We start from the raw sequence: 27,593 nt of genomic DNA, 5'->3' as shown, positions 1-27,593 counted from the left end.
AACTGTTTTACATGGTGCTGACATGGTGCCTATACACATTTTCCCCACTAGGAGGGGTAGAGTCATTATTTAAAATGAAAAGTAATAAAAAAAAAATGCATTGTAAAAAAAATGAATTATTATAAAAAGGTGGGTGTGCAGCTTTCCCTATATGTTACTACCAATCCACATGTAGTTGGTGAAGTGGATGGTGTGGGAAATCTTTGGACATTGTGTCCTGGAAAGATAAAAAACAATAGTGAGAAAAAAATATTAATTTTGTGGTGGGTTCTCTTACCTGCACACACAGGTGGACTGGTTAAGGTTCCATGGAACAATCACCGATGAGTGTCACCAAGTAGGTACTACATGAGCCTGTACTTTTCACCTGAGCATAGGGGAAGCCAACAGCTCATGATGGTTAGGTAGTGTGCTTTGGCACCCACACAAAGTTAAAGAAAATGGAGGTAATAGCTACAAGAGTATTCTTGAGTGTGTGAATGTATATTGACTTATCATCTGGTAAAGTCAAGAGTTCATACAAGTACATACAGGTAATACAAGTAAAGTGAACCAAAGAATGAACTGCTACTGCAAGGAAAAGGGCTTACAAAAATGACAGTACAGTTCTTTTAAGCTATAGTTTCTGTTACTGAAATGCATTTTTTACCTTGGAAGTTGGTAACACCATGTCACTTAACTGTAGAAAAATTTTGCCAAATAAAAAATGGTCCTTTAAAGTCTAAGACCTCCTGTGCAGTGTAATATAGAATGCTGATATGAAGACAAAATTAGGCATTTAATATTACTGCATTTGAACTGTGCATTTTTTATATACTGTAGAGCCTGAATTTCAGCTTTAAATGCAAAACCTTAAAAATTCAGTAGAAAAGTATTAGGTAAACCACACGTTTGATATCAGCTTTAGACAAGCTTTATTCTATGTGCTTTTACAGTACTAAATTTGCCGTCATTGGCAACAATGCACCGAACACATTCAATATTTTGTGCAAAATAATGATAAGCAGAAGAATATTTAATAGCATCTTATTTACAGCATATGACTTACCCTGGGAATACAATGCTGAGACAGGTTTACATTAAGCTTTCTGGTCCTTCTAGACTTTTGGTACAAACAATAAAATCCTCTTATGAGTATTAGGCAGCTCAGTTCAAGCCGTGTTATCTAGGGAATGAAAGGGTGGGCTTCAGAACAACCTGCTTATATGCTAATTTACCTATTATTAAAAACCTGGACGTACTAAAGTAACACCTACCCCCCGCACTGACACCTAGAGTACCAGCCTAAACTATTACCCAAATTGCACCCAAGACCAGAATACTGTCTATCCTCCCCCCTGCGCTGACAACAGCGCCCAGACCGTTCACCATCCCACCGGTCCCGCACACAGGAGCAACAATGAAAACAGGCTTACAGATTTCTGTAATTTGATTCCCACTTCCAAACCGTCCCCCTGTAGTCTGGGCAAAAAAAAATGTTTTACATGGGATGGGGTCCCTCGGCGCCCCCACAACCTGATCCACCATATGGTGTTTCAAACATTTTTTATATTCATGATCTCTACTAGAACCCTGTTCGGACATATTTCTGTGAGTTACAGGTCTACAATTTAAAAAAAAAAAATTCATTAAAACCTGTAACGCTTTTGGTACAGAAATCTAGACATCAGTGTAACGCCCAGGTGGTTAAGAGCATGATAATTATACATGCATGCAGGGTTTTTTTTTTTTACTGCATCCCCCCCGGAAGGACCCTGCTGGAGGGCACACTGGTCAGAGCCACAGACCATGTCCTCTGTACTGATCGCAGGCTCCGGGCGGTGGGCAGGGTGTCTCTCAGAACACAACCCGCCCACTCTCCTATTGCAAACTCAGACCTGCTATGGTAGAGTGGGCTGGTTCTGGTATCATGAAGTCACTCTGGGGGAAGTGTCTTTCCCTTTGAATGAAACAGGCAGGGGTATAGTGGGGCATGCACATACCGTGCCCCCTCTTTTTTGTTTGCGACTAAACCCCTGCATGAATGCTATATATTTATGTCAAAAGATGCATATCATTTTCACTAATACAATATATTTCTAACACTACTTACAATATTTAGAGTCAAAACAAAGATTTCATTTTAGTTTTTCTAATATAGGAGGTGAATATCAAACCATTCTTAACCCTGTGGAATTTGACTTGTTAATGGGAGGTAATTTCACCAGCCTTTGATTTGTATTGACTATGAGCACTACAGAGGTAAGTAGCTAAACAACATGTACTTTTAAATTGTACTTCAGATTTGTACTTTAATAATTGTACTTCTAAAGGGCCCAATACCCACACATAAGCAAAGTAACTTGGTTCATTCAGACTAGTGTACTTATTGAAAAATGCAAAGATCATGTACAACTAAAGGTTTTTGTATGGTAGTTTAAAAAGGTACCAAATCCAGTTACTAAGTGATGCACAAGCCTCCTAAAATAAACAGAAAAAAAAACATTCTTACCGTTCTTTACCTTCCTAGAAGGTAAACACTTCCAAACACTACAGCTTATGGTGGGAAGGTTTGGGGAACAGAGGCAGTGAAGCAAATATAAAAACCAGTGAGCATAGCTAGGCTTTGCCAGGTGCTACTCCAAAAGCTAAAGTTTTTCATCCTACCGTAGTGCAAAGCAGGCGCAACCTACATGAAAGAGGGAACTACAATACAAGGGCATTGCAGGACCATTACAACTCCATCCCAGGAAGGCTTACTTCACCTTCCCTGGCGGGATAAACAGTTATCCATGGAGGGTAGGGAATAAAAAAAATGTAGGTTAAGATGAACTCAGAATTAATTGCTGTAGCATTTTCTTTAATTTGGGATTGTATTTTTACATCAACAATAAGGAACATTTTTGAGCATAGCGAGGAGCACGTTAGAAAGGACATCTGGTTTACAAGGGGCCATCTACATCACACCTGAAAAAACACACTAAACATCAGTCTTTAGCACTAAACTTATCCACATATAATGCCATTTTAACATCTCTACCCTGACAATTTGACATTAATTCACATCTTCAACCATGGAATTAGAACAATTACCACATGTCCCATTCTACCTTTCAGCATGGGATTAGAATATACATATAGAACAGGGTGGTTTCTTAAACTTTCACACCTCCCATCTCATTCTTGGAAAGTTAATTTAAATTGATTTAAGGCAGCCTTTCTCACCCTTTAAACATGGGGGAAACCTTGACATAACTTTCAGGTCTTCAGGGAACCCCTTCTATAGTTACTATATCTGGAGCTCACAGTATGTTATTTTGGTAACCAATGGGAAGAATGCCTTTTATATTGCTAGCCATTGGGAAGAATGTCACCCTTAAAGATAGCTAAAAAGATCATTGGCAATACTTAAACTGACCTTAAAGGCACGAACTGTTCATTGCCCAAGGAACTCATACCAGCCTCTGTAGGAACCCATTGCACAGAACTCTGGTTGAGAAATACTGGATTAAGGTAACTGATTTACTCATGTGGATATAAATGCTCCACATGTGATATGATATTCCACCAGTGTGGAATGTTCCTGATACTCATTAGAGCTAGGAAAGCTGTTTGGATAAACAGTGAAATTACTTTGATGAGAACATGTTCATTTCAATGTTACTAACTACTACTTGATATACCTTCTGTATATGTGTACGTTCACAAACATATGACACAAAAATGTACAGGCTTTCACCACTATACTTCAGACTGCATGTAACACATTGCAACACAAGTATTCACAAAGAATTTATTATGCAGAACCACAGAAACCATAGAGATTGGCCTAACACCTTTCATGATAGAATAATCAACATATGTTATGGGCAGTTTCTGATAGGCTTGCATTGGGAAAGACGATTTTAATTATAATCAACAGGAGTCCCAGGCAGCAACACTGCAAATTTGCAGAAACGTAAAATGTATTCAGTTTATTCCATCAGAGTTCTTTACTAACTTAAATAAAACACCCGAGTATTAGCACTGCAAAACATTAGGTTTGTGAGAGACAGAAAAAAGTCTGCAGTTCCATTTGGAATACTTTTCCAGCATCCAAAAGAAGAATTTTGAAAATCTTCATGACCAGGGGGATGCAGACCAGTACACCAAATCAATGCCTGAATGAAAACCTGAAGCTCTGGTAATTATTATTATTATTATTATTATTATTAATAAACAGGATTTATATAGCGCCAACATATTACCCAGCGCTGTACATTAAATAGGGATTGCAAATGACAGACTAATACAGACAGTGATACAGGAGGAGAGGACGGATGGTAAGGAAGGATGTGCCTTTTATTATATTTAAAGAATTTACTTTTTATTTTTAAATGGAGTGTGACTTTAACAAGTTACTCTAATATTTTATGGCCATCATTTTTTGACCCCTTTATTCTCAGATGCAAAACAACACACTGTTTTTTTAATGATGGTAAAGATTTTGACCTAACTTGTAAAAAAGCTAATTTTGTAAAACATGTACTTGCACTACTAATGCACTGTCCAAACACAAAATAATAATTGACCATCAGGGATTCTACAACAAAGAAATAAGCACTGTTAAAATAGCTTGCCAATTACAAAGGATTATTTGTAAAGACTAAAGACTTATATCAGCTTTGTTATGATCAAAAATACAGAACTACTGGAACATTAACCAGATATTTCTGTTTATTTGGTACACATACATGTTTACTACATTATATAAAACTAAAATGCACGCTATTATAGTGCCCCTATGCACCCTACTATAGTGGTATATAGGGTAACATTATGTTTAGTTGACATGAATATGCATGCAGCTTTTAGACATTTTCCATGATCGGCTGCAGAAATCACACACTAACTGCTGGGAGAACTAATTTAAGGAAAATAATATAGGGATAGTATTATTAACTGAGGCCTTAAGGTACAGAATATATTATTTTTTGTCCTAACAAATTTTATTATTGGCCCCACACTTGTAGTCAGCAGGAGTTCCTTTACATTGGGGTTGATTTACTAAGGTTGGTATGTAAATTTCTTTAGTAAATCAATCCCATTGCTGAGCAGAAGGTGAAGAAGTACCTCCTTATGTTGTGGGTATGTAGGAGGAAGAATGTCCCACTATGTTTTTGTCCTTTAGGAAGAAGCCCTGCCCCTTTACCCCATTGGTAAGTAGGAAAATAGTGCTCATTTGCTGTTTGTCATTATATAAATGCCATCACTTGATGTTATTAAGTGAATCTCTCCACAGCAACGTTGTTTAATGAAGTTTCATAATTCAACTGAGATAAATGGGCTGCCAGTGCATCATTTTTAACAAAAAAAAGTGTATTAAGTTGACTGGGGACTGCAAAGTAGAGTGGTAAAGTGTGTTGTGGTGCATCACAACACAGACAAATTATATTAGGCAGCGCTGTACATTAAATAGGGGTAGTAAATGACAGACAGATACAGACAGTGACACAGGAGGAGAGGCCCCTGTCCAGAAGAGCTTACAATCTAGGACGAATAAACTCTGCACAGATAATAATATCTAAAAAACCAATGCGTTGAAACCTTTGGATGTATATAAATAGCTGACCAGTAAAGGAATGGACAAATCACTCCGAAAAACTATTATCTAAATAAATACTGTAGGTGCTTTATACAGGTAGTGTATTTTACATAAAATTAATTGAATACAGCTCAATACAATTTAACAAGTTTCTTTAAAGAAAGTAACGTACCACCAAAAAAGGATCAAGATTGTATCCTAAATCAAGAAACTAGGTAAAAAGTTTTGTGAAGAACTTTGTTTTTTTATGTTTGCCACCTTTTAATCATTATTAATATTATTATTAAACATGATTTATATAGCGCCAACATATTACGCAGCGCTGTACATTAAATAGGGATTGCAAATGGCAGACTAATACAGACAGTGATACAGGAGGAGAGGACCCTGCCCCGAAGAGCTTACAATCTAGTAGTCATCATTAGTTTCCATCAATAGTATATGTCTATCGTATTTCACACCTTTCACACTTTCTTCAGTGTCTTCTTAGGCACTGTTCGCATTCCCCATTGCTAGTTCTCTTCCTGGTTAAAAACTCCCCTAGATGCTAGATGCAGGTGCCTGGTCAAATGACACACTCTCCCCCTTTACAGTCCAGGGAAATCAAATTATCGATACCATGGAAAGCTTCCCAACGAGATCCAAGGTAAAAAATGGGTAACGAAGAGCACACTACTCAAAATGAATAGAGAAACATCATCATGGAGTATATTTAGGCACTATTTTACCAAACTAAAAACAAATACAATTATTGTCTGGTTCCAAGCCACACCTAACGGGTTTCGCTAAGTAGAGCATCAATAGGGGATCAGCTTGGAAGGTGTGGAATACGATAGACACATACTATTGATGGAAACTAATGAACAGGCAGTGGTGAACATACAAAATGAAGAAACAGTTGATTTGTATATACAATAACCTTATGTGAACTACACTACCTATACAAAATGCCTACTATATTAATTTGGATACACTCTGCATATATACCTTCACCTTCACCATGTTTTTCAAAAGTTGTTTATCATGTTTTGAAAACCATTGTTTCAATAAAATAATATCTAGGGAACATAGAAATGATTGGGAATGTCATCTGTCTCCTAAGATGACCCCTTCTTATAGATACACAGTGCAGAACAAGCTAATGTAAGTTAATAATGTGGAAATATTAGCTGCTGGAAGAACACAGTCAATACTAATAACTAGTCCGTTGCCCTCTGCCGGTCTGTTTTTTTTGGGCACAGCTTCTGGAATTCAGTTACACTTTGATTTTATTCACTTATGAAATGCAGAAATAGAAAGAAAATGACAGCTTGTTTTTAATGTTTTTTTTATGAGTAGTAGTCTTTTCCCATCTAAAAATAGAAATGGTAGAAATGTTTGCCATGGAAAGTTTTGCATTACCATTGGAATATGAATTTTTTCCTTAAGATTTACACCTGCTGCCAAAACTACATAGTACATCTAAGCCTTGCCAAATCAATAATATTTGAAAACCTAATTTTTCTTTCAGTTAAGGCTGCCCCTGATCACTGTTGCTAAGATGTAAACTACTTATATTGATTTAGTGTGACACAAATGTATTCCAATGAATGCTATGGAATGCAGTTTCTTCTAAATCAACCTTGGCTCAGCTCTGAACTATAAGCTTAGAAACAACCATAGAAACAGGTATACCAGCACGAAGCTATGCATTTGTTTTTTTTCACATATTTGACCTTTAAGTCACAAGTCTTTAACTGTTGAAGATGTCTAGCAGTTGTATAGACATGAGACATGATGCAAGAACTCCCATTTACTGGAAACTCCAGTATCTGATTGGAGAGCACCAGCAAAGTAGAACTCCAACTCTGCCAAGTGTTATTCTGTAGTCCTTATTGGATATAATTGCTGAGGTGTAAACTTTGCTAGTCATAGGGTCATTTGTAGCCTTTGTATCACTTTTTTGTGACTTTAGAGAAAGACATAGAAGGGCAACTTTAACTCAAATAACCACTCATTACAACTCAGGTATGCAGAAGAGCATCTCTGAATGCACATTTCCAATCTTGAAGCAAATGTGCTACAGTAGCAGACCACAATGAATACAACACTCACTATCAGCTAAAAACAGGCACATGATGCTACAATTTCCATGGTCTCACCAAAATTAGACAGATTGGTAGAAGACTGGAAACTGTTGCTTGGTCTGATAAATCTTGATTTCTGCTACAGCGTTCCGATGGTAGGGTAAGAATTTATCGTCAACAACATGAAACTTTGGATCCATCTTTGCCTTGTATCAATGGTTCAGTCTGGTGGTCGTAGTGTAATGGTGTGAGGTAAATTTTCTTTGTGCAGTTTGGGCACCAATTAGGTATTCTTTAAATTCAACAGAAACAAATCTGCATGATTCTATTCTGTCTACTATCAGCTGCTATCCACCTGATATCAACGGCACCTCTGTCAAAACAACAGAAGTCTAAATACATACATGTAATCTGAGGAAGGATATATATACCATTTCATTATTTTTTTAATTAATACATAACTATATAACAAATGGACATTTTTATATTATATCCGCTGAGAGTTTTGCTTTAAACCTAGTTTAAGAAATACTGTATATAAAAACTGTTTCTGTTTACTTCTTTCCTTCTTCTCTTTAAGATACTGATTCACTGAGCCACAACTAGCACCAGTGATCTGCATTACCCTATTACAGTCAGTGACTGACTGTATTTAAGCCTAAGGATCAGTGTAATAGCTAGATACCTTGCAATATCAAAGGATTAAAATGGCAACACATTTGTTTCTATCATGACAGGTTAAAAAAAGAGTAGTCAGCAGATTTAGTCAGGAATGTCCATTTTTAAATTATGATGAACTTTTGCTTTTCAAGTTTCTGCATTATAACCAAAGCCCCTGCAGGCATTGTTAGTAAGCTCTGTATGAAGATGTATGATTTAATTGGACAAGTTAACACTCCTGCCAAAATGACATTCTACTAATACTAGCTCTAAGCATATGACAGTTTGTGACAAGTTTCTGTAACAACTCCAGAATTCCTGTATTCTACCAAATCAGCAAAAACATGTAAAAAGAGAAAAAAATATGTAAACTGTATATTTGTATGAAAGATCAAGGAGAGTGGAATCACTTCAAAAGATCCCTGCATTTACATTAATTCTTCATATTCTTTGAGGCGTGTGAAATGTTCAATCTGTTTTCCGTTTTTAGAAATAAAGCATTTGCATAATCAGAAAATCTACATAATTCACACAGAGTCACTAGGAAGATGTTAAGTTACATCCTTGTTTTCTGGGCTTTAGAAACATGATTAGATTTTCAGGGAAACTGTGTTATGTGGTTAACAGCAAATTCTGTCAGCCTGATCATGTATTAAGGTATAGGACAAGTGTCACAAACATGATTGTGGTTTAGTACATTGATTTATGAAATAAACAGAAATTCAGTCATCAATATTTGAAATATTGTATATGTACACTATATTTCACTGTTGTTCACATAATTTTCTGTAAAGTAAGGGCCATTTTTGACCCAAGGCATGTTACAGTGCTTTGCCACAGGCTCAATCACAGTCCCAACCTCTCCCATTAAAGTGAATAGGAGCAGTTGGGGCCCTTTTTTGCACACAGTTCTGTCCATGGCAGCAGCAGATCAACATGGTTCATAAAAGTTTCATGACGTTTTTGACATTGGTGGTCTGAAGATCTGCACCACAGTTAGAGCTGTGTGCAGATCTTGTTGCCCATTATGTGGTTTGTCTCTCCTGGCCACACAGCAGCAGCAGCTTGCACAGTTTAACGCTGCGTGTCTATAATCAGACTAACACTGAAAGATACTGATGTGGGCATGGGGTCCTTACTGGTAGGAGAAATATAGGGTCACAGTCAACTTCATGAAACCCCCCACTTTTCTGCCGATGTATTGATATCCTTTACGGCATTATTTCCCACTGATTTCATCTAGCTGGGTGTGTAATTTGTTTTTAAATGGACTTTTCAGCATAGTATAAGAAAATCTCTGCCGTATTTTTACCAATACTAAGATACATTTTGCTAAGATACTTACCTGGTTACTCCTGCCACACTTGCCTCTATTCAAGTGATTGAGATATTATGCTTTGGAATACTTGATGACTATATGTGAATTATATTCAATGCTTACCTGTTTGTGTAGGGTATTGTGTTTTTGATGCACATATGGACCTATTGTTTTATACATCATTGTTTTTAGGGTACCAAACATCACGAGGAAGCAGTTGTGTACTGCAAAATGCTTTGATGCTTTACAGGTACCCACCAGATTTTTCTTTACAATCTACGAAAGATGTGATTCATGTTCTCCTTTCATATGCTTTGCTGTATTACAACTTTGTGAGAATTGTGGGGTTCCAACCCCTTACCTTACCACCCCTTAGTACATACAGTTACGTGGCTATGTATTCAGATAACATGTTGTTTTGATATATTGTAAATAAAGGTTTTGTATTTATAAAAGTACTACCAATTATCTTTAATGCCATTGAAAAAGTCCAAAATCTTTAGATGTTAACATTCTTGTTTTCATCTCCCCTGTGGAATATTTAAGGGACTGGCAATCAAATGCACGATCCAGTACTTATTCATTTTTTAAACAATGAACATTACTGTAACACACATAGTAGGAACAAGGCCCCAGATGCAAATGTATTGAAGCCAGAGGGTCACCATGATAATTAGCATTTGTGGGATGAGAAGTTAAGGGGGAAACTGTGTTTCTCACAGGGAGGTTGTTTTTATGTTTCATACAAATGTTCATTTACCACATGCACTTTAGGTGCAATATTGCATACATTGATGGATATTAAGTCAAAACAGCCTATTCATTTGAAATGGGCTGCCAACACACCACAATGTACCAAAAAGCAGACTGTCAAGAACACCAATGCAGTGCATGTAAAGTTTACACATGGTGGGGTTTATCCTAATACTGATATAAAAGGTTCTATCCTTTGGCCAGGTGCTGGGGAAAAGATTTAAAGGTGCAGAGGCAATTATAAGAAAAGCTGGACAGTTTACAATTTATCAATTAATCCATTATGTTTATATTATTACAGAAAGTGTAACAATGTTTACGAAACCAATCAATAAAAGTCCTATTAAAGAACATACTTATGTTAGTTATTGATGTATTTTTTCCATGGATGTGAGAGAAAACAAACATGTTTTGCAATAGTTTTCATTTACCAATAGACGACTGTAGGTGACTGGGCAAAAGAAGCACTTTCATCTAAATGTAAATGACTGGTTTAAGAAAAAAATGCCTGCATACAGTATACATTATGTCAGAATTCATAATAAATATGGTTGAATTCTTATATCTTGGCCAGAAAGACATCCTATTAGATTTGGTGTAGGCTTGGATTATGTAAATTTGACATGTCTGTCAGTGTAAAATACTGCTATAATTTCTCTACCTGACCAATTCTATGTATTTCTGTAACCATGATTATTTTATTTACTGATTGAAAATAACTGCACTGTATGGTGACCTAACTATATCTGGAGTGCTGTGATAGCTGAAGGAATAAAATGGTATCATAACACATGAATACTGCAATTTACCTTTTCCTTTTATAACTGTCCACTGTAAAACCCAACCTTTAAGCTAACGTTTAACCTAAAATGAACTCTTAAAGTTGAACTAAACCCTATTATCTACCCACCTAGTGAAAATTGTGCTATCGTAGTCTCTAGATCTGCAGGCAGCAGTTGTTAGGGTGCTACACATGTGACCATCAATGACAAAAGCCATTTCAGGACATGAAGGGGGAAATAAACCCACTGCATATGTGCTAGAAGCTAAATCTAAAAAATCACTGTAAGACAACAATGGTTTGACTAAAGATCTTTAAAAAACATTATTGAACATTTTCACTTTGAGATTTCTTTTAGGAAACAGTTATGTTCTGCTTTAAAGAAGACCTAAAAGAATATCAAGGGTGCTTTCTCTGACATCTACATCTGAAGATGTTAGTTTCTTAGCTGTCATGCTGTTTACTGATGACTTCTTTTTACTTTATAAGGCAGTGATCTGGCAAAGGTAAGCATATCAGAAATTCTACTCTAGCTTTTAAATCTGCATTTTTGTTCCAGGTCAGTGATTTAAATTACTGAAGCCAGATACAGCTAAGCAATCAGTCTTTGAAGAAAGGTAGACATTTATTTCTCATACTGCAAGTGTCCTTTCTTTTCACCTAACCCACTCCTCAAATTAAACCAAACCTTTAAAATTAGTTCTTAAACAACTCTAAAAATAAACCCTATCTCTATCTAGTTATCACTTAACTAATAACATATTCCTACCCTAACTACAACAACAACTACAACTACAAAATATACTTCTCTAACTTCGAAAACTGAAACCACTCCTTTCTGTGCAAAGGAGTGGTTTCACTCTTCTTTGCACTCTTCTCTTCTCAGTGCAAAGCCCAACTACCATTGTATTCCTATCATTTAAAAGGGTAATGCACATTGCCATGGGAAAAATAAATCACCTACATGGACAGCCAAATGTCTCAATTACCTTGAGACACCATGGAATTTTGCCCACAGACAGAACAAGACAAATAGACATCTTTTTTCCGTCCAGTCATTGATCACATTTTTTTTCTACTATTAGCAATCTCACATAAAGTTATATATACAGACACAATGGGCCTGATTTATAAAAGCTTACCAAGGCTGGAGATAATACACTTTCATCAGTGAAGCTTCACTGATGAAAGTGTATCCTCTCCAGCCTTGGTAAGCTTTCATAAATCAGGCCCAATGTTCTGATATGGTTAAAGCTGAACTCTGGGCAGATTTACAAGATACTTGGCTATACTATGGCTATCAAATAAATAATTGTGTAATAAATGTATTTATTTTTATTTTTTGCAAGAAGTGTAAATGCCTTGATTTGACTAGGTATTAGCCTGTTAAAGTTATGGAAGCACAGCCAGGTACAAGTCAGTTGTTCTGCAGTGCACAGAAGACAAGGAGGTAGGTGTTCAATAACAGAGCTGGATATTTCTATTGTTTTACTGAACTACAGCAGAGAAAGACCAACTCTCCTGTTCTGCCAGGCAGAGCCGTACTTGATTGGGAGGGCTGTGTAAATCTCTTGAAAGGATGAAAAAAACACAAAACCTTTGGTATAAAAAATAGCACACATATATCTATTTTAACTGTATACTTAGTTGTTTGCCCGGAGTTCTGCCTAATGCCTGGTACAACACGAAAATGTCCAGTGTGAAAAGTGACCCCAGCCATGGGGGATTTCTATGGATGCCAAAGGCTGTATCCCTATAAGCTCAATATTAGGAATCCAGCCATGTCTGTATGGTAATAGTTTGTTTGAACAGGTTTAAGAAACAATGAAAGACAAAACAGACAGTGACACTACTCCTGCGTGCCAAATAAAACCTGTATATTGCACATATGCAAAGATATGGGTAAAAGACTATAAGATAAATGTGTAAAAGTTGTTATTAATCAAAAAAGATCCAAATAAAATTATTAAGTAAGTTTAGGTATAAAAAATAAATAATGTATGAAAAGATAGCTAAAAGAATGAACCAGAGAAAAGCATACAACTGTAAATACACATATAAGTGCATACTGTGATAGTTTTAAAAATATGTACTGTATAAATATACATATTTACTAGCACATACCAATTTCATTGAAGCCACTGTATCCAAGTTCCTGTCTACTCAGACCAAGGTTTTCCAGATCCATACACTTAAAGCCTCGGGGACACTGGTACCCTTCTCCATCTGGTGAACAATGAGTATCCGGAATGGCAAGATTATTCCACGTTACATTTCTAGGATAACAACAATAGGAAAGAATGCAGTCAAGCTTTCAAATACAATACTGACAGAATGTAATAGGTGAGTGGTAGTGCTGCAATATTAAAGACAAACTGTAATGAATTTGGGTCAATTACACCTAATTTTTTGATGTATACATTTTTCAAATGAATAATTTTTGATCATTAATTTTATATATACAATTTTTGTTTTAATATAAACATGTGACATATGGCTAAGGATATATTACCTGAGTAAGGCACACTTTTTACTTTTTATTCATAATAATGAAAGAAAGAAAAAGTATATACAGAATCACTATTCATTTCTTTTAACAATTTAAAGCAACCATTCACTGTCATAGGCACAAAAGATGCAGTTGTGTACAAAATATTGTGTATTCGTTTTAAACAGTCTGTTAACCACAAAGAAAAGATTTAGTTGGATGAGCTAACTCATCATTTCCAAAAAAAAAAAAAAAAAAAAAAAATATATATATATATATATATTTATTTATATGCAATTTGGGCATGTATATCTTGCTAGAGCAGCAAAATGGGGAAGAAAGGTAATTCAAATGACTTCAAAATGGCTGTTTGTGCCAGATGGGCTGATCTGCTGGGATTTTTATATACAACCAAATCAAGGGCTTAAAGAGAATGGTCTTAAAAAAGGCAAAATATCCATTGAGTGCCAGTTCTTTGGATAAAAAATATGCCAGAGGTCAGAACTGTCGCCTCTAGTTACCAGATCTCTCTCCTGAGTGCCTATGGGATGCTGTGAAACAGGAGATATGCATCAAGGGTGTGCAGCTCACAAATCAATGCTCTAATTTCAATATGAACTAAAATGACAGAGGAATGTTTCCTGCATCTTGTTGAATCTATGCTACAAATAATTGCAGTGGCAAAAAAGGGTCCAACCCAGTATTAGAAAGGTGTCCCTGATACAGTGGATGTGAATGTGTATATGTCTGTTACAACAATTTCCTTTATATTTATAATTTCCCTATCATTCAATCAGCCCTGCAATTGACATTTTCCTGCCACATTGCATATCCAGGGACGAGGCTTCACATTTTTACAGGTAAGCAGTGTAGATTGGTCACTTTAGCAATCTCTCTGCTTTCACCTCCAACTGCCTATAAAAAAATAATAGTTCTCCTCTCTTCTTTCATTGGGCCTGACTTATTAAAGCTCTCCAAGATTGGAGAGAATATATTTTTAACTGTGAAGCTGGGTGATCCAGCAAACCTGAAATGGATTTCTTAGTAATTTGCTATTTGTTAGTAAATGTTTTCAGTCCTGGACCAGACCTTTTCCAGGTTTGCTGTGTCACTCAGCTTCACTGAATAAAGTGGATCCTCTCCAGTCTTGGAGAGCTTTAATAAATCAAGTCCTTTATCTCAATATACTACCTGTCTGCTTGACCCACTACCATCTGATCTACTCCATGCTCGCTCCTCCACCCTGGCCCCCACTCTTACTGAACTATTCAACCTCTCCCTTTCTACTGGTATCTTCCCCTCTGCCTTCAAACATGACATTTTTCTCCCTATCCTCAAGGAAACCCTCACTAGACCCTTCTCTATTTTTTAACTACCATCATATATCTCTTCTCCCATATGTTTCCAAACTTCTTGAGGACCTTGTCTATAAAAGACTCACTGACTATCTGAACAACAAATCTCTACTTGACCCTCTTCAATCATGTATTGGAGCTGCCCATTTCACCAAAACAGCCCTTACTAAAATGGCCAATGACCTAATTAGAGTAAGTCGTAGTGATAGTGCTCTTTCTCGTGGTTTGCTTCCTATCTGTCTAACCGCTCCTTTCAAGTTTGTTTAATTGGCAATTCCTCCTCTCCTACTCTCCACCCCTTCTTGGATCAGTTCACTTTTCTCTATAAACCTCTTTATTCATCATGTCTCCTCCTTTGGCTTAGAGTACCATCTGTATGCAGATGAAACTCAAATCTATCTGACGACCCCGATTTGTCACCCTCAGTCCTGGATAAGGTTTCATGCTGTCTGTCAGCCATCTCATCACGGATAGCTGACAGGTTTCTAAAACCCAACCTGAATAAAATACAAATTATGATCTTACCCCCTCCCATTCAAAATATCCTCCTGCAAAATTCCTGGTAATAACACTGTTAATAACTCCTCCTTTCGGGCACCTTGCCTTGGGGTCACCTTCCATTCTGCCCTCTCCTTCACCCCAAGCATTTATCTGTCCCCAGAGACCAACAGACTCCTTGTACACGCTCTTATCCATCGTCTGGATTACTCTATACATCCTCCTCTCTGGTATTCCACTAACCCGACTCTCTCCTCTACAATCTATTATGAATGCTGCAGCCAGACTCATCCATCCTTCCCACCATTCCTCTTCTGTTGCCTCTCTTTGCAGTTTTCTTCATTGGCTTTCAATTCACCTTAAAAAAAAATTTAAAGTTCTTATGCTTTGCCTTCAAATCCCTAGACAACTTTCGCGCCACCCACTTTTCTAACCTGATAGAAAAATAATCTTGAGGGAAGTGGATAGACGGGTCAACACACAGTATTAATATGTCCAGGTAACTAGTTATGTCTCCAACAATAAAACCTTAGAATAGTAGACTCGTGCGATCCCAGCATATAATAATCAATCCAAGGTAACCACACTTTATTCAAACGTGACATGGAGTCCGTAAGTATGGCCCTCATTTTTTCATTGACCAGGAACTTTGACATTTTCTGTTTGACTTGTGCAATGGTGGGAGTGGCGGACCACCAAGCTTTCGCTATAACCAGTTTAGCTGCTGTGAATAAGTGTGTTAATAAAAAAAAATTGAGTCACAGTGCAAACCTCAGGTTTTAAATTAGGCAGGGCGTCTGCAGGGCGTTTAGGGAAGGACCGTCCCGTGACCATAAAATCTACTTGGTATACCTGTGTCCAGTACCTTCGCAATTTGGGACATTCCCACCAGATATGATGTAGGGTGCCTGGGGAGTCACAGCCTCAGAAACATTTGTGGCTCTGATTAGGTTTTATTTTGGCTAATCTTACTGGGACCATGTACCAGCGCATAATAAGCTTATAGTTTACTTTGACAGCCAAACTATTAATGCTACAATGAGCAGTGGAGTCCCACATCTGTTCCCACTTCTCCTGTCCCAAGGACACAGCCAAATCCCCCTCCCAGCGGGTCACATAGGGTAGAGGCACTGAGATATGTCTACGTACCAGAGTATCATACACGGCAGAGACCAGGCCTTTACCAAGGGGGTTACTAGCACAAATTCGTTCAAAGGGATAGGGAACATTACTAAGGGGCAAATCTGGATAAAGTGTCTCAGTAGTGGGTTGATAATTACAGGGCGCACCCTGGGGGGAATCCACAATAGATTTTCCACTAAGACGCGAATTACCATGCCCACCTCGCTAGTAACCCAATGAGGAGTATCCACGGAAACATGGTAAGCAGTGAGGGGGCAATCTCTATTTAATGTACAGCACTGCATAATATGTTGGCACTATATAATCACTGTTTTTTAATATTATTAATATTATTACCGGTATATAATATTAATAATGCAGTTAACAATACTCCTAAAATACAGCCTGTTGTTCATACCTTTATAGCCAAAATTCTAGATTTGTAATAATCTAATTAAAAGAAATTATTATTAATTAGAAGAACTTGATTTTTAAATTTGGAATGTGTCTTATATCACAATGCTAACAGAATGAACTTGATTATAAATTACCGGTACTTTATTTTGTCCTGAGTTTGTTTTTTTTTACAGGAAAAGAAAAAAGCAACACATAGAGGTTATGAGATAGTAACACATATTTAATAGTTATCCACAACAATTATTTCTAAAGTCACTTAATGATAAAGTCACTTAGTGGTTAAAATGTTTATGTGTATGTATAGGGTTGGTAGAAATTTTAATTTTTTTCCACCGGTATAATAATTACGAAGCCCAGCTGAGCTTAGTTAACATCTGCCATCTACAAATCATTGTAGAAAACAGATATTAATGTAAAATGTTTATATAATTTATTCAAGAACTATCATTCTCCTCACATACTTTGGCAGAGTGTTCAAATCAATCACCAGTGCACTTTGAATGACCATTGCAATAAAAAGGACAAAATCAGCCGGGAGGAATTGACCTTTCACTGTCCAAAAATAGCAAATCCCTTTGCAGCTTTTTCTATGTGCAAAGTTCAATAAAACATAGTTGCTGGAATTTAATGCTACCTATAAATTTAGCCTATTTGCTGTAAACTTCCAGGTAATGTAAACCTTTAATATTGTATTTGACTGTGTATTGTAAATCTTTCTGCCACAGTAAATGGTTCAAATATCTCCACATACACAATTTTCTACACAACATAGAATTCTGATGGGTATATTTATTAAGGCAAGGAGCAATACACAAAGAAGTCAGCAAAATGTAAACGGATTGCTACAGCCTGCTGCACTTTGCATTTCAAACATTAGAACCATGCCGGCTTTTAGCTTGAATTTGGTCCATTTCATTGTTTTTACTCTGCCTGACTGCAAACTTTTGACACATACAAAGATGTGGGTATCCTTTATATGCCACAGGTGCACTATACAGTTTGAAAGTGGTGAGCACAACAGTGTTCTACACTATTTAATAAAGAATTATGCTGCTGATTTTTCCCTTAACTGACAGCAACAAATTGAACTGTCAGAAACTTTTAAATGTTAAAGAACAAACTCTACATTAAAGCACACCTGTACTTTAATTTCCTGGAGCACAGATAGAGATTTATGCAATAGCATGCATCTAATACATGTACCAATCTTTAGGGCCCAGCTCAGACTGGCCTGTGTGAGAATCCTCTGGTGGGCACCTACTATTATTCCATGCTGAGTGGATAAAAATGTCAGTGTGCTGGAATGCTTTGCCCTGCATTCCACTACCCCACTTTTTAATTGTGCTGCCTTTGGCTAAATGAGTGTTTTCTTGTCCAACAGTTAAATAGGAGTTTTGGCAGAAAGGACAGAGTGTGTTCACTGCTTACCAATGCATTTATTTACAATCTGAAATATGTTTTATATGTAAAAACCTAACAGATTGACAGTGCCCTAATAGATATTGCACTTCATGTAAATTGCTGCAAACACTGACATCGAAAGTCTCTTACTGCACTCACTGACCCTAATGCTTTTGGTTTCTATTTGCAATTGTTTTGCCAAATGTTTTTTTTTTTTAAGTTTTACTGGATCCATTTTAGGGCTAATAGGCAAACTATACATCAATTACTGACTGATCTGTATTTACATATGAAAACATATACTTTTTTTTTCAAATCGTGTAAAATGCACTGGATGGTACATGATGGTTTCTCTTAAACTTCAAGCCTGGAGTGATTTGCTGCATGGTACAATTGCCAATATTAGTACTAGTAACTAGTTAGTGGACACCACCAGGGGACCAGTTAAATGGGATTTACTTGAAATCCATATAGCAAAGCAATGAGGGGAAGGTGCTACAATAAAAGCCCTGTCACAAAGTGAAACCTTTTTTATTGGAAATGCCCCCCAAAATTCAGGAGATTGCATACTTGGGAAATACCAGGTGATTGGAACCATGGAGAGTTACAGCTTTTTTTTTAAGTAAGTGTGCTACTTTTGCCATCATAACATCAAGAGGAGAAAACTATCAGATATGCTTGTAATTCCAATTTAGTTTTTCTAATAAACTTCTTTTTAATGTGGGTTCCAATACTTAGCCCACCCTTTCCAAACTTCTGATATGGTACCTGAAATTTCTCAAAATTTACACAGCACATGATCAATCATTTTTGTTACCACATAGACAAACATTGTTTTTTTAAACAGTCTGTTCTCATGTACATATAGTATCAACACAATTATTATTCTTAGTGCCTAATCATTATGCTTGCCTTATCAGCATGAACTGGTCAGCAGTGTCAGCAACTGTTTTAATGAACCAAAGGCAAATTAATCATACTGGATTGTAGTAATACACAGTTGTCTTGATATTCAGCATAAATAAAATCTCAGTAAATATTCAAAGATATTTTGGTTTTAGTATTAACTGTATTCTATTGGTTCATGTTCAAATTACCTAAAACAGAATTAAGTATAGTTAAATTTGTATGATAACTAATTTTAGAGCGGTTATAAGGCTATAACATATATGTGCCTAAGGTACCAACAGTATTAAAATACAGATAACTTGTGGTGTATGTAGGGTTTAGCAATCAGTAAGGGCATGGTTTAGGTCCTTTGTTCAGCCTAGCTCTAGGATCCAGGAGGCTCTACAGGGACACGTATTGATGTGGAGACCAGCAAAGGTACTTGCAGCAATTAAAATGTGCTTTTCACTTCAGTTTTTTGGCTAGGGTAGGTTGAAACAGACAGAGCTGGATCTAAATGGAATGTGAGTGTGTCAAATGATTTGTCAGTAACAAGGGATGACTCAAGAAAAACTTATTGCATCTAAAAGTATAAACCATTTTGTTTATTTTGCAAAATATACAAGACTGTATATACATAATACATAATATTTTCTATTATGTATATATATATATATATATATATATATATATATATATACCATATTCTGTTTGATACATTGTACATCTATTTAGGGACTTCTTGCAGTATGCCAACGTTTATAAATATTCTCATCAATTTTGTTTCTTGAATTTTAATCTAGCTGACATAGGTGCACCCACATATTATGATCAAAAAAACAATAAATGTTAATGTGAGATATTTTCTTTCCCCATTTATCTACCTCTGTCACATCAGTGAGCCAGTCACCCATTTTGCCTGATCAGACTCAAAGGTTCTATGCTGGTTTTATAGTGAATATGGTATTAATTATTTTTACTTAATAATTCAGAATTTTGAATTCATACACAATTGCTAATATTTCTGCCCAATTTGTGTTGACATGTGTCTACATGATTACTACAATTATTTACTTTGTTTCTGTGATTTTTACAGTATGTAGTACAATATGTATCCATTTATTTTGCAAAAATGATTTGATTAATTGTTGTTATTAGCATATATATATGGTACCAGTTATTGAAAGATTTACATTCTGTTATCCTTTATGTAATGTCAAACACAAGCTCCACCAAGCTAAAGATATCAGTACAACACCATATGCAGTGTTCTCCCCAGCCCCTTTTAGCTGGGCGCAGCACCCGGCACATTTCAGTAACCACCTGGCTGTTTTTGGGTGGTTACAGAACAGTTGGGTCATAATACAGGGGCTGCCACCTGCCTAAACTTCTTCCTGCTCAACCCAAAAAAATTCTGGGTTGAGCACTGCATATGCATGCACTGATTACCTTTTAAAATGAAGGACCACAGGGCAATGGGAAAATATTTAAACATTTTACTTTCACATGTACTAATTATGTCTTTTACATGGATGACAAAGTGCCAGTTAAGAACAGGCACCTAAGGCTACAATTCACACAGGCTCAACAAGACTGGGCAAAAGAAGATTGGAAAAATGTTGCCCAAACAATTGATAAATCTTGTTTTGGTTCAGGCTGAAGGTGGTGTAATGGTATGGGTGATATTTCCCTGGCTTGCTCAGTACCAACTGAGCATGTCTTAGTATTGTTGCTGACCATGTCTATCTATTTACGACTGCAGTGTACCCATCCTCTGATAGCTACTTCCAACAGGTTAATAACCTGTCACATGTCTCAAATCATCTCAAACTGGTTTCCTAAACATGAAAACAAGTTCACTGTATTCAAATGGTATACACAGTTACCTGATCATAGTTTATTAGATTTGATATATTCTATTTTTGGGGTGTGGTGGAATGGGATATTTACATCATGGATGTGCAGCTGACAAATCTGCAGCAACTGTGTGCTGTTATCATGGCAATATAGACCAAATCCCCAAAGAATGTTTCCAGCACCTTGTTGAATCTGTGTCATGAACAATTACAGCAATTCTGAAGGCAAAAGAGGGTCCAACCCAGTACTAGCAAGGTGTGGCAGTGTTGAATAGAGAACAGACATCATAGCATATAGAATGAGGTGATGTGGAATAGGTAAGTAACAGTACAGTTTATAAAACAGGGTAGTGTAATCTACAGAGCTGGGTTGTAAGTCTGACAACTGTTTTCAGGTCTGTGGCCTTGTGCTAGCAGTGTATGGTCCTGTATGAATATAATCTACAAACAAGTAAAGATGTAGTGCTTTTGTGCAAATCCAAGTTTTTAATAATTCATTGCCTCCCTATTATGTTTAGTAGAGTTTCCTCCTTACTGAAGGTTTTAGAGCCTGAAGGGCCAATTACCTGGCCTGACCCCTGTCATTTGAGGGGGTTGATGATGTCATCCACTCTGAAAATGAGAGTACCATAGTGCCATATGCTCAGACAATGAGCATTTGGCTGATCATGTGGTGTATACAATAATGTTGTGACCATCAGTGACTTAATGACATAGGTGCAATTTTCTGCGTCATTGTACTGTGAGTGAATTGCAAGCTAAATGATACCTCTTCACTCTAGAGGTTGATAAAATGATGGTGAATGTTCTTCCCTGGAACAAGACTGGTTCTGAGAGCAGGTTAGTCTGTGAGGGTCAGCATGGGAGAGGAGGTACATATTTAAGCAGGAGCTGCGGTTTGCCTAAATATTCTATCCTGACCTCCTACTCTAACATGTTGACCCAACTTAGTGCATGTTTCTGAATACAAGCAGCCTTAGAGAAAAAATTTTAGGAACAGTGAATTTTTGCATTAGAATTCCATTTATTTCAAAATGTACTGTGGTTAGTACTGATTCATTATAAGGTCTAAGACTGCTGTATGTAGTTTGGAATTAATGGCTCTATAACACATGTCATTTTCATCAGATATAATTTTATGTGGGCTGTGTAGTATTTTTGATGCGGATTTCAAATCTGTGTTTTTTTTCTCTAGCACATGTAATTTTTGTGATGCAGCTAACTATATATTGTGTGAAATTCATTATAAAAAATTCATTGCCGTCCCGCCACATGATGGACTAGCTTCTGTAGAAGGCAACGAGGAATGCGCTGTAGTTGCTGCCAGTTACAACCCCCAATCATCTGATCCTGACTATTTGCCGGATGAAGATTCAGAACCAGAGACCTTTACACAAGCAGAGCTGAATGATCTTGTTCGTGATCTGAATCTCTCCAAAGACACAGCAGAACTTCTTGCTTCAAGGCTTAAACAGAAGCACTTGCTTGCAAAGGGTGTAACTGTAATTCACTACAGAAAACAAAATCATACCTTGACAATGTTCTTCACTAGTGATGGCTCACCGTGCTACTGACATGATATAAATGTACTGTTTAACAGTTTGTCACAAGAGCATGTTTCATCTGAATAGCGTATCTTCATCTCTAAAAGAAGCTTGAAAGCAGTCAACTGCATAATGGTAATTCCAAACCAAGTTTACCGATTGCCCATACCGTTAACCTAAAAGCCCTATGACAACATGAAGTTAATACTTGAAGCAATCCAGTATATAACACACCAGTGGAACATCTGTGGGGATCTAAAGGTCATTGGCTTGCTGATGGAAATGCAAGGAGGATTCACAAAATAATGCTTTTTCCCCATGCCTGTGGGAAAGCCAATCTACGGGAGACCATTATGTCAAGCGTGATCAGCTACCAAGAGATACCTATAAGCCCAGAACAAGCAGTGTCAGGTTTCAGCCTGGTTGATCCACATAAAACACTTCTGCCACCTCTCTATATCAAGTTAGGCTTGATGAAGAACCTTGTAAAGGCCAAAGTATGTAAAGTATGATGGCTGACTACTGCTGGATGCTGTACCACGACAATCCAGACAAAGGGTACACAAGAAAAACATACTTTAAGCTTTTCTGAAGAAACAATGGTACCTGACTGACACTGTTCAGTAGATCTATACCGCCGTGTGCCTTATTTTACTTCACACTGAAGATGTGTTAACATTCACTTCAATGGTGCTTACGTTTTAGTACAAAATACATGCACATACAATGTTAACTATATTAGTTCTCATAACTGTACCTGTTCTGTACGTAAGGAAAAACTGAAAACTGATCTGAAATCTTCTAGAAAAACTGATTTAGAAAAATTTGCTGTGTTTTTTGATGATTATCAAAACTAATTTTTTGTTGACCTGTGTAATTTTAGGTGATGTTTGTACCATACAACGGTGATTATGGATGTGAATCTGGCTGATGAGGCATGAAGGAATGATTAGCGTTATTCTACTGATTGTACTGAGATAAAAAATAATCCTCCTATTTTGGGGTTTTGTGACAGAATGAGACATATACATTTCTTTTTTTCTTTACTGTGCTATGCACCAATTTGTTGGAAAGTTCTTTTAATGCCTTCAGTTCCCTCTGATCATAACTTGTATAGCTATATTGTCTTGTGGGGTCAAATCAAGAAACATAACTTTACATTCAATTACCAAAAAAGAATATATATATATATATATAAATATAGAAGTTAGGGGGATCAGCACTTTGCAGGACGGCGTAGATGTTCGTAAAGTCCATTTATTATCGTTCAGGCTTAACTCAAATACAACTTTACTTCAGCATAATGCAACACAAAGCAGATTAGTCCAGCATAACGAAATGGCTTACTTCAGCAATAAATCCCAGATGGTGCACAAATCAAGTATGGGAGGGGACCAGGTACTCACAAGTAGCAAATGTTGCAGCTTTAAAGTCTTAGCTGCAAAACAACACGGAACCCAGTCCTGCTCCATTCAGCTTCCCTTCCTACTCTCAGACTGACACACCCCTTTCCTGACAACCACGGGCATAACTGCCGTGCTAGTCTGAGACCCTGGTCCATATTGCTGTGGGATAGAAAGGCCAACCCAGATCCTTAATACCTTTACCTGTATTAGTTTTAGGAGAAAATCAGGCAGAAAGCAGAAGAAATTTGCAGACAAATTGCAAAATGTAAGAAGGAAAACTTACATAAACGTGAACCTGACATGCCTGAAAATATACTAGAACTAGAACTGAAGTGTAATGTGTATATCATATATGGTATACCTATTCCCCATGTTAGTGTACAACTGCTGACATCCAAACTCCAAACTGTGCACACAGTATATGATCGTGCTAAATCCCACTACCTGTCATAGTATCTGAATGATGTGGGTGGCTTCAGGATAGAATAGACAAGTGTAGAATATGGCATTACATTTTATGTATTTTGTATGACAGGTCAGATTCATTTAAACACATTTATACTGCTGCAAAATTACAATTCCAGTTTTTAAAGTATGAATTGTGTGCTTGTCTCGTGTAGCTGATATTACAATGTAGAGAACTGTGGTGTTTAGTCTCTAGCATCAGCCATATAACTATTCATCTCTGACTGCCAGTATGTCTGTTTACCTTTTGTTTCCTAAGCAAATAAAAAGATAATAAAAAAATGTGCATGATACTTTCATTTTCTCTTCCAACCATATTTTAATAAACTAGAACAATTATATTTTTTAAAGTGAAAATCTTCTCTTGGTATTGCAGTCTGCTTATTCAAGCCATCCGTGATAATGTGTACAGCTGGAGAAGAGTCATTAAAGCATGACTGCTGGATCACTTCATTTTCCAGCTGCTGTTCGATTGCTTAGTAATATTTTTAAATATATCATATAGTACACAACAGGCAGCCTCTGTGTACGCTTCCAATGTAATTCTCTGCATTTCTCTGCTCAACTGAGTAAATGCAGAGATACTGTGAGCCCTTGCTGGGTACAAGCAAATATCAGTCATTGGAAAGTCCACCATAATACATACACATCAAAACTTTTAAGTCAGGTCTCTAGTAGTAACTCATTGCAGCTCATTCCATGAAGAATGTTTATATTTTATAATCTAAAAAGTACTATAGTCACAATACTGTGCAGATAGCATATGTCTCTTTCCAAAATGTGCTAATAGGTCTATTCAGTTCCTCCTGCTTTACATGCAATAGGACGATGATCGCAAGCACACCAGAAAATCTACATCAGAATGACTAAAAAAGATCACGGCCTTTAAACAGAGCTGTGTGTAATCAAATGGTTGCAAACCTTACAAATTGGACCAATGTAAATAAAAATGGGTGTAAAATGATTCCACAATGTGAGAGACATATTAAGTCATACAGAAAACCATTACTTATTTTTCCCATGATTGTACATAAAAATCATAATAAATTACTTATATTTTCTTTTACATCTAAAAACTGATTTGTGAACATGGGAGAAATGAATAAAAGAACAGCTGTACAGTGATACAATTTTCCTCCAAGGTGGATGTCTAGCTGAACATTTTTCTTTTAGTTTTACACTGAATAGCTAAGGATTTCTCCTCCTGGCATCTGTGAGAATATTCTTTACCAAGAACGGAGATACAACCTGTACCACACACAACAATATTTTTTTAAATGCTAGAAAAGGAACACCTGTTGCCTTTTTTCTCTGTGTACATCTCTGTTAAAGATTTTTCTTCAGTCAGGACCTATATACACCTGTCAGTGCTAGTCTCCTATGTTAATGCATGTGCATTACACACACTATGTAAAGGAAACCTATTTAAAAAAACACATGCACCTTTTTTTCAGAATTGTGCCAAAACGCATGGTAGTGCATTGACCTGCTATGGCTTAATGCACTGAGGGTGCCATTAAAAACTGTCTGGTAAATCCATTGCTAATGGAAGAATAAGGAGAAATCTCACTAACAGGGCCTTCTATAGAAGTAAAACTTGAAAGGAGATCTAATCCTTCTCCACTCATAGAGCACTCATATCATAGTTGTGGGGAAAAATATGAGGAAGACTGTGGCAGTGAAAGGGTTTTTTTTAAATCACATCCTTCTAGAAAAATGTGAAATGTAAATACAGTATAACATTTATTCTAGAAACATATTTTATTATTAGAAAACCAAAGACAAAAATTAATCCTCTTTGTTTTTAGTCACAGCAGTGAAATGTATAAAATGTCTTCAGGATTTGAAGTACCTTACTATTTTAATCTGGCTTATAAAGTTATGATTCAAGCACCATTGATAGTAATATGTGGGAACGCACCATGAACGTTAGTTTTTGCTTGCTTTCGGCTGAAACACCAACATGACTAACACACATAATTTTAGGGTGTGAATAAAACCGGAACCACATTACTTACCCTGGCTGTGTATCATTTGTAACACAATGATAAGTGAAAGTTCCAAACATCTGAACTCCAAGAATTCCATACAGGAGAAGAAAAAATAACAAAAATATGGAGACACTCCAAATTTGTTCCCCTGAGCGCCTGTAAAATAAATAAATACATAAATAAATTCTGTTTTTCCCTCCAGTCAATTTCCCCCTATTGAATTATTTTCCAATGAGTGATATTCTAGAGGAAAAATGGCTGTATTTTTAACTAATTCATAATTTTTTGCCCTAAGATAGTCCCACTTTGTTGAACCTCTTTGTTCATGCCATGTGTAACAATTTCCCCCTAGTGAATTATTTTTTTATGAGTGATATTCTAGAGGAGTTATATACTAATTAAAAATTGCAAGGGTTCTATGAACATTTTTTGTATTGTGATTATGCAAACTTTCAATGTTCTAATATGTGTTTTGATGTATTTTTAGATAATAAATAAAAATGGTTGTATTTTTAACTAAATCATAATTTTTTGCCCTACGATAGTACCGCTTTGTTGAACCTCTTTGTTCATGCCTTTTGTCTGAACTGTGGAACAATAGTCACATCAATAAAATGTCTGTTTTAGTATAAATGTAATGTACCGAAAGTCAGTTGTTGGAAACCCTGTTCATAGGTGAGAAAGAAGAGTAATGATAATTAAACAGCTCAACAAAAAAAAAAAATTTCACTTGCCAAGGATTTTTTAATATATTTAGTGTATTTCAGGTCTGCTGAATCTGTAAATGGCATCAGTTTCATTGAATTGGTTCTAGTTCTTGTGATACAGGAATCAGAATAGAAGATTTTACCAATAGTGTTAATGTTCGAATTCAGGTTGTCCCTATATTCGACCCAAATATGGCTGTTCGAATTCGGGTATACCCGAACCGAATTTTGCTGCATTCGACATTTTTTTTTTTTTTCTTAAATTCGTTATTTTGTATGTGTTTTTTATTTTAAACTTGTTTTTTTTTTTTTTT

The 27,593-nt window shown here is 36.4% G+C and overlaps 1 protein-coding gene across 1 annotated transcript in view; it reads right to left on the bottom strand.

The window, feature by feature from the left end:
• NALCN (sodium leak channel, non-selective) overlaps positions 1–27,593 on the bottom strand; it is a 217,002-nt gene that overhangs the window by 138,368 nt on the left and 51,041 nt on the right. Inside the window, exons 7-8 of the mRNA XM_072400953.1 lie at positions 26,600–26,728; positions 13,266–13,417 (exon numbers count right to left, since the gene is read on the bottom strand). Of these exons, the coding sequence (XP_072257054.1) occupies positions 13,266–13,417; positions 26,600–26,728 (281 nt within the window). The remainder of the gene's footprint in view (positions 1–13,265; positions 13,418–26,599; positions 26,729–27,593) is intronic.

The sequence above is a fragment of the Pyxicephalus adspersus genome, chromosome 1, assembly GCF_032062135.1.
Source record: "Pyxicephalus adspersus chromosome 1, UCB_Pads_2.0, whole genome shotgun sequence".
Lineage (NCBI taxonomy): Eukaryota > Metazoa > Chordata > Amphibia > Anura > Pyxicephalidae > Pyxicephalus > Pyxicephalus adspersus.
The sequence above is the reverse complement of the archived record's forward strand: the minus strand, read 5'-3'. Positions and strand labels throughout refer to the sequence as shown.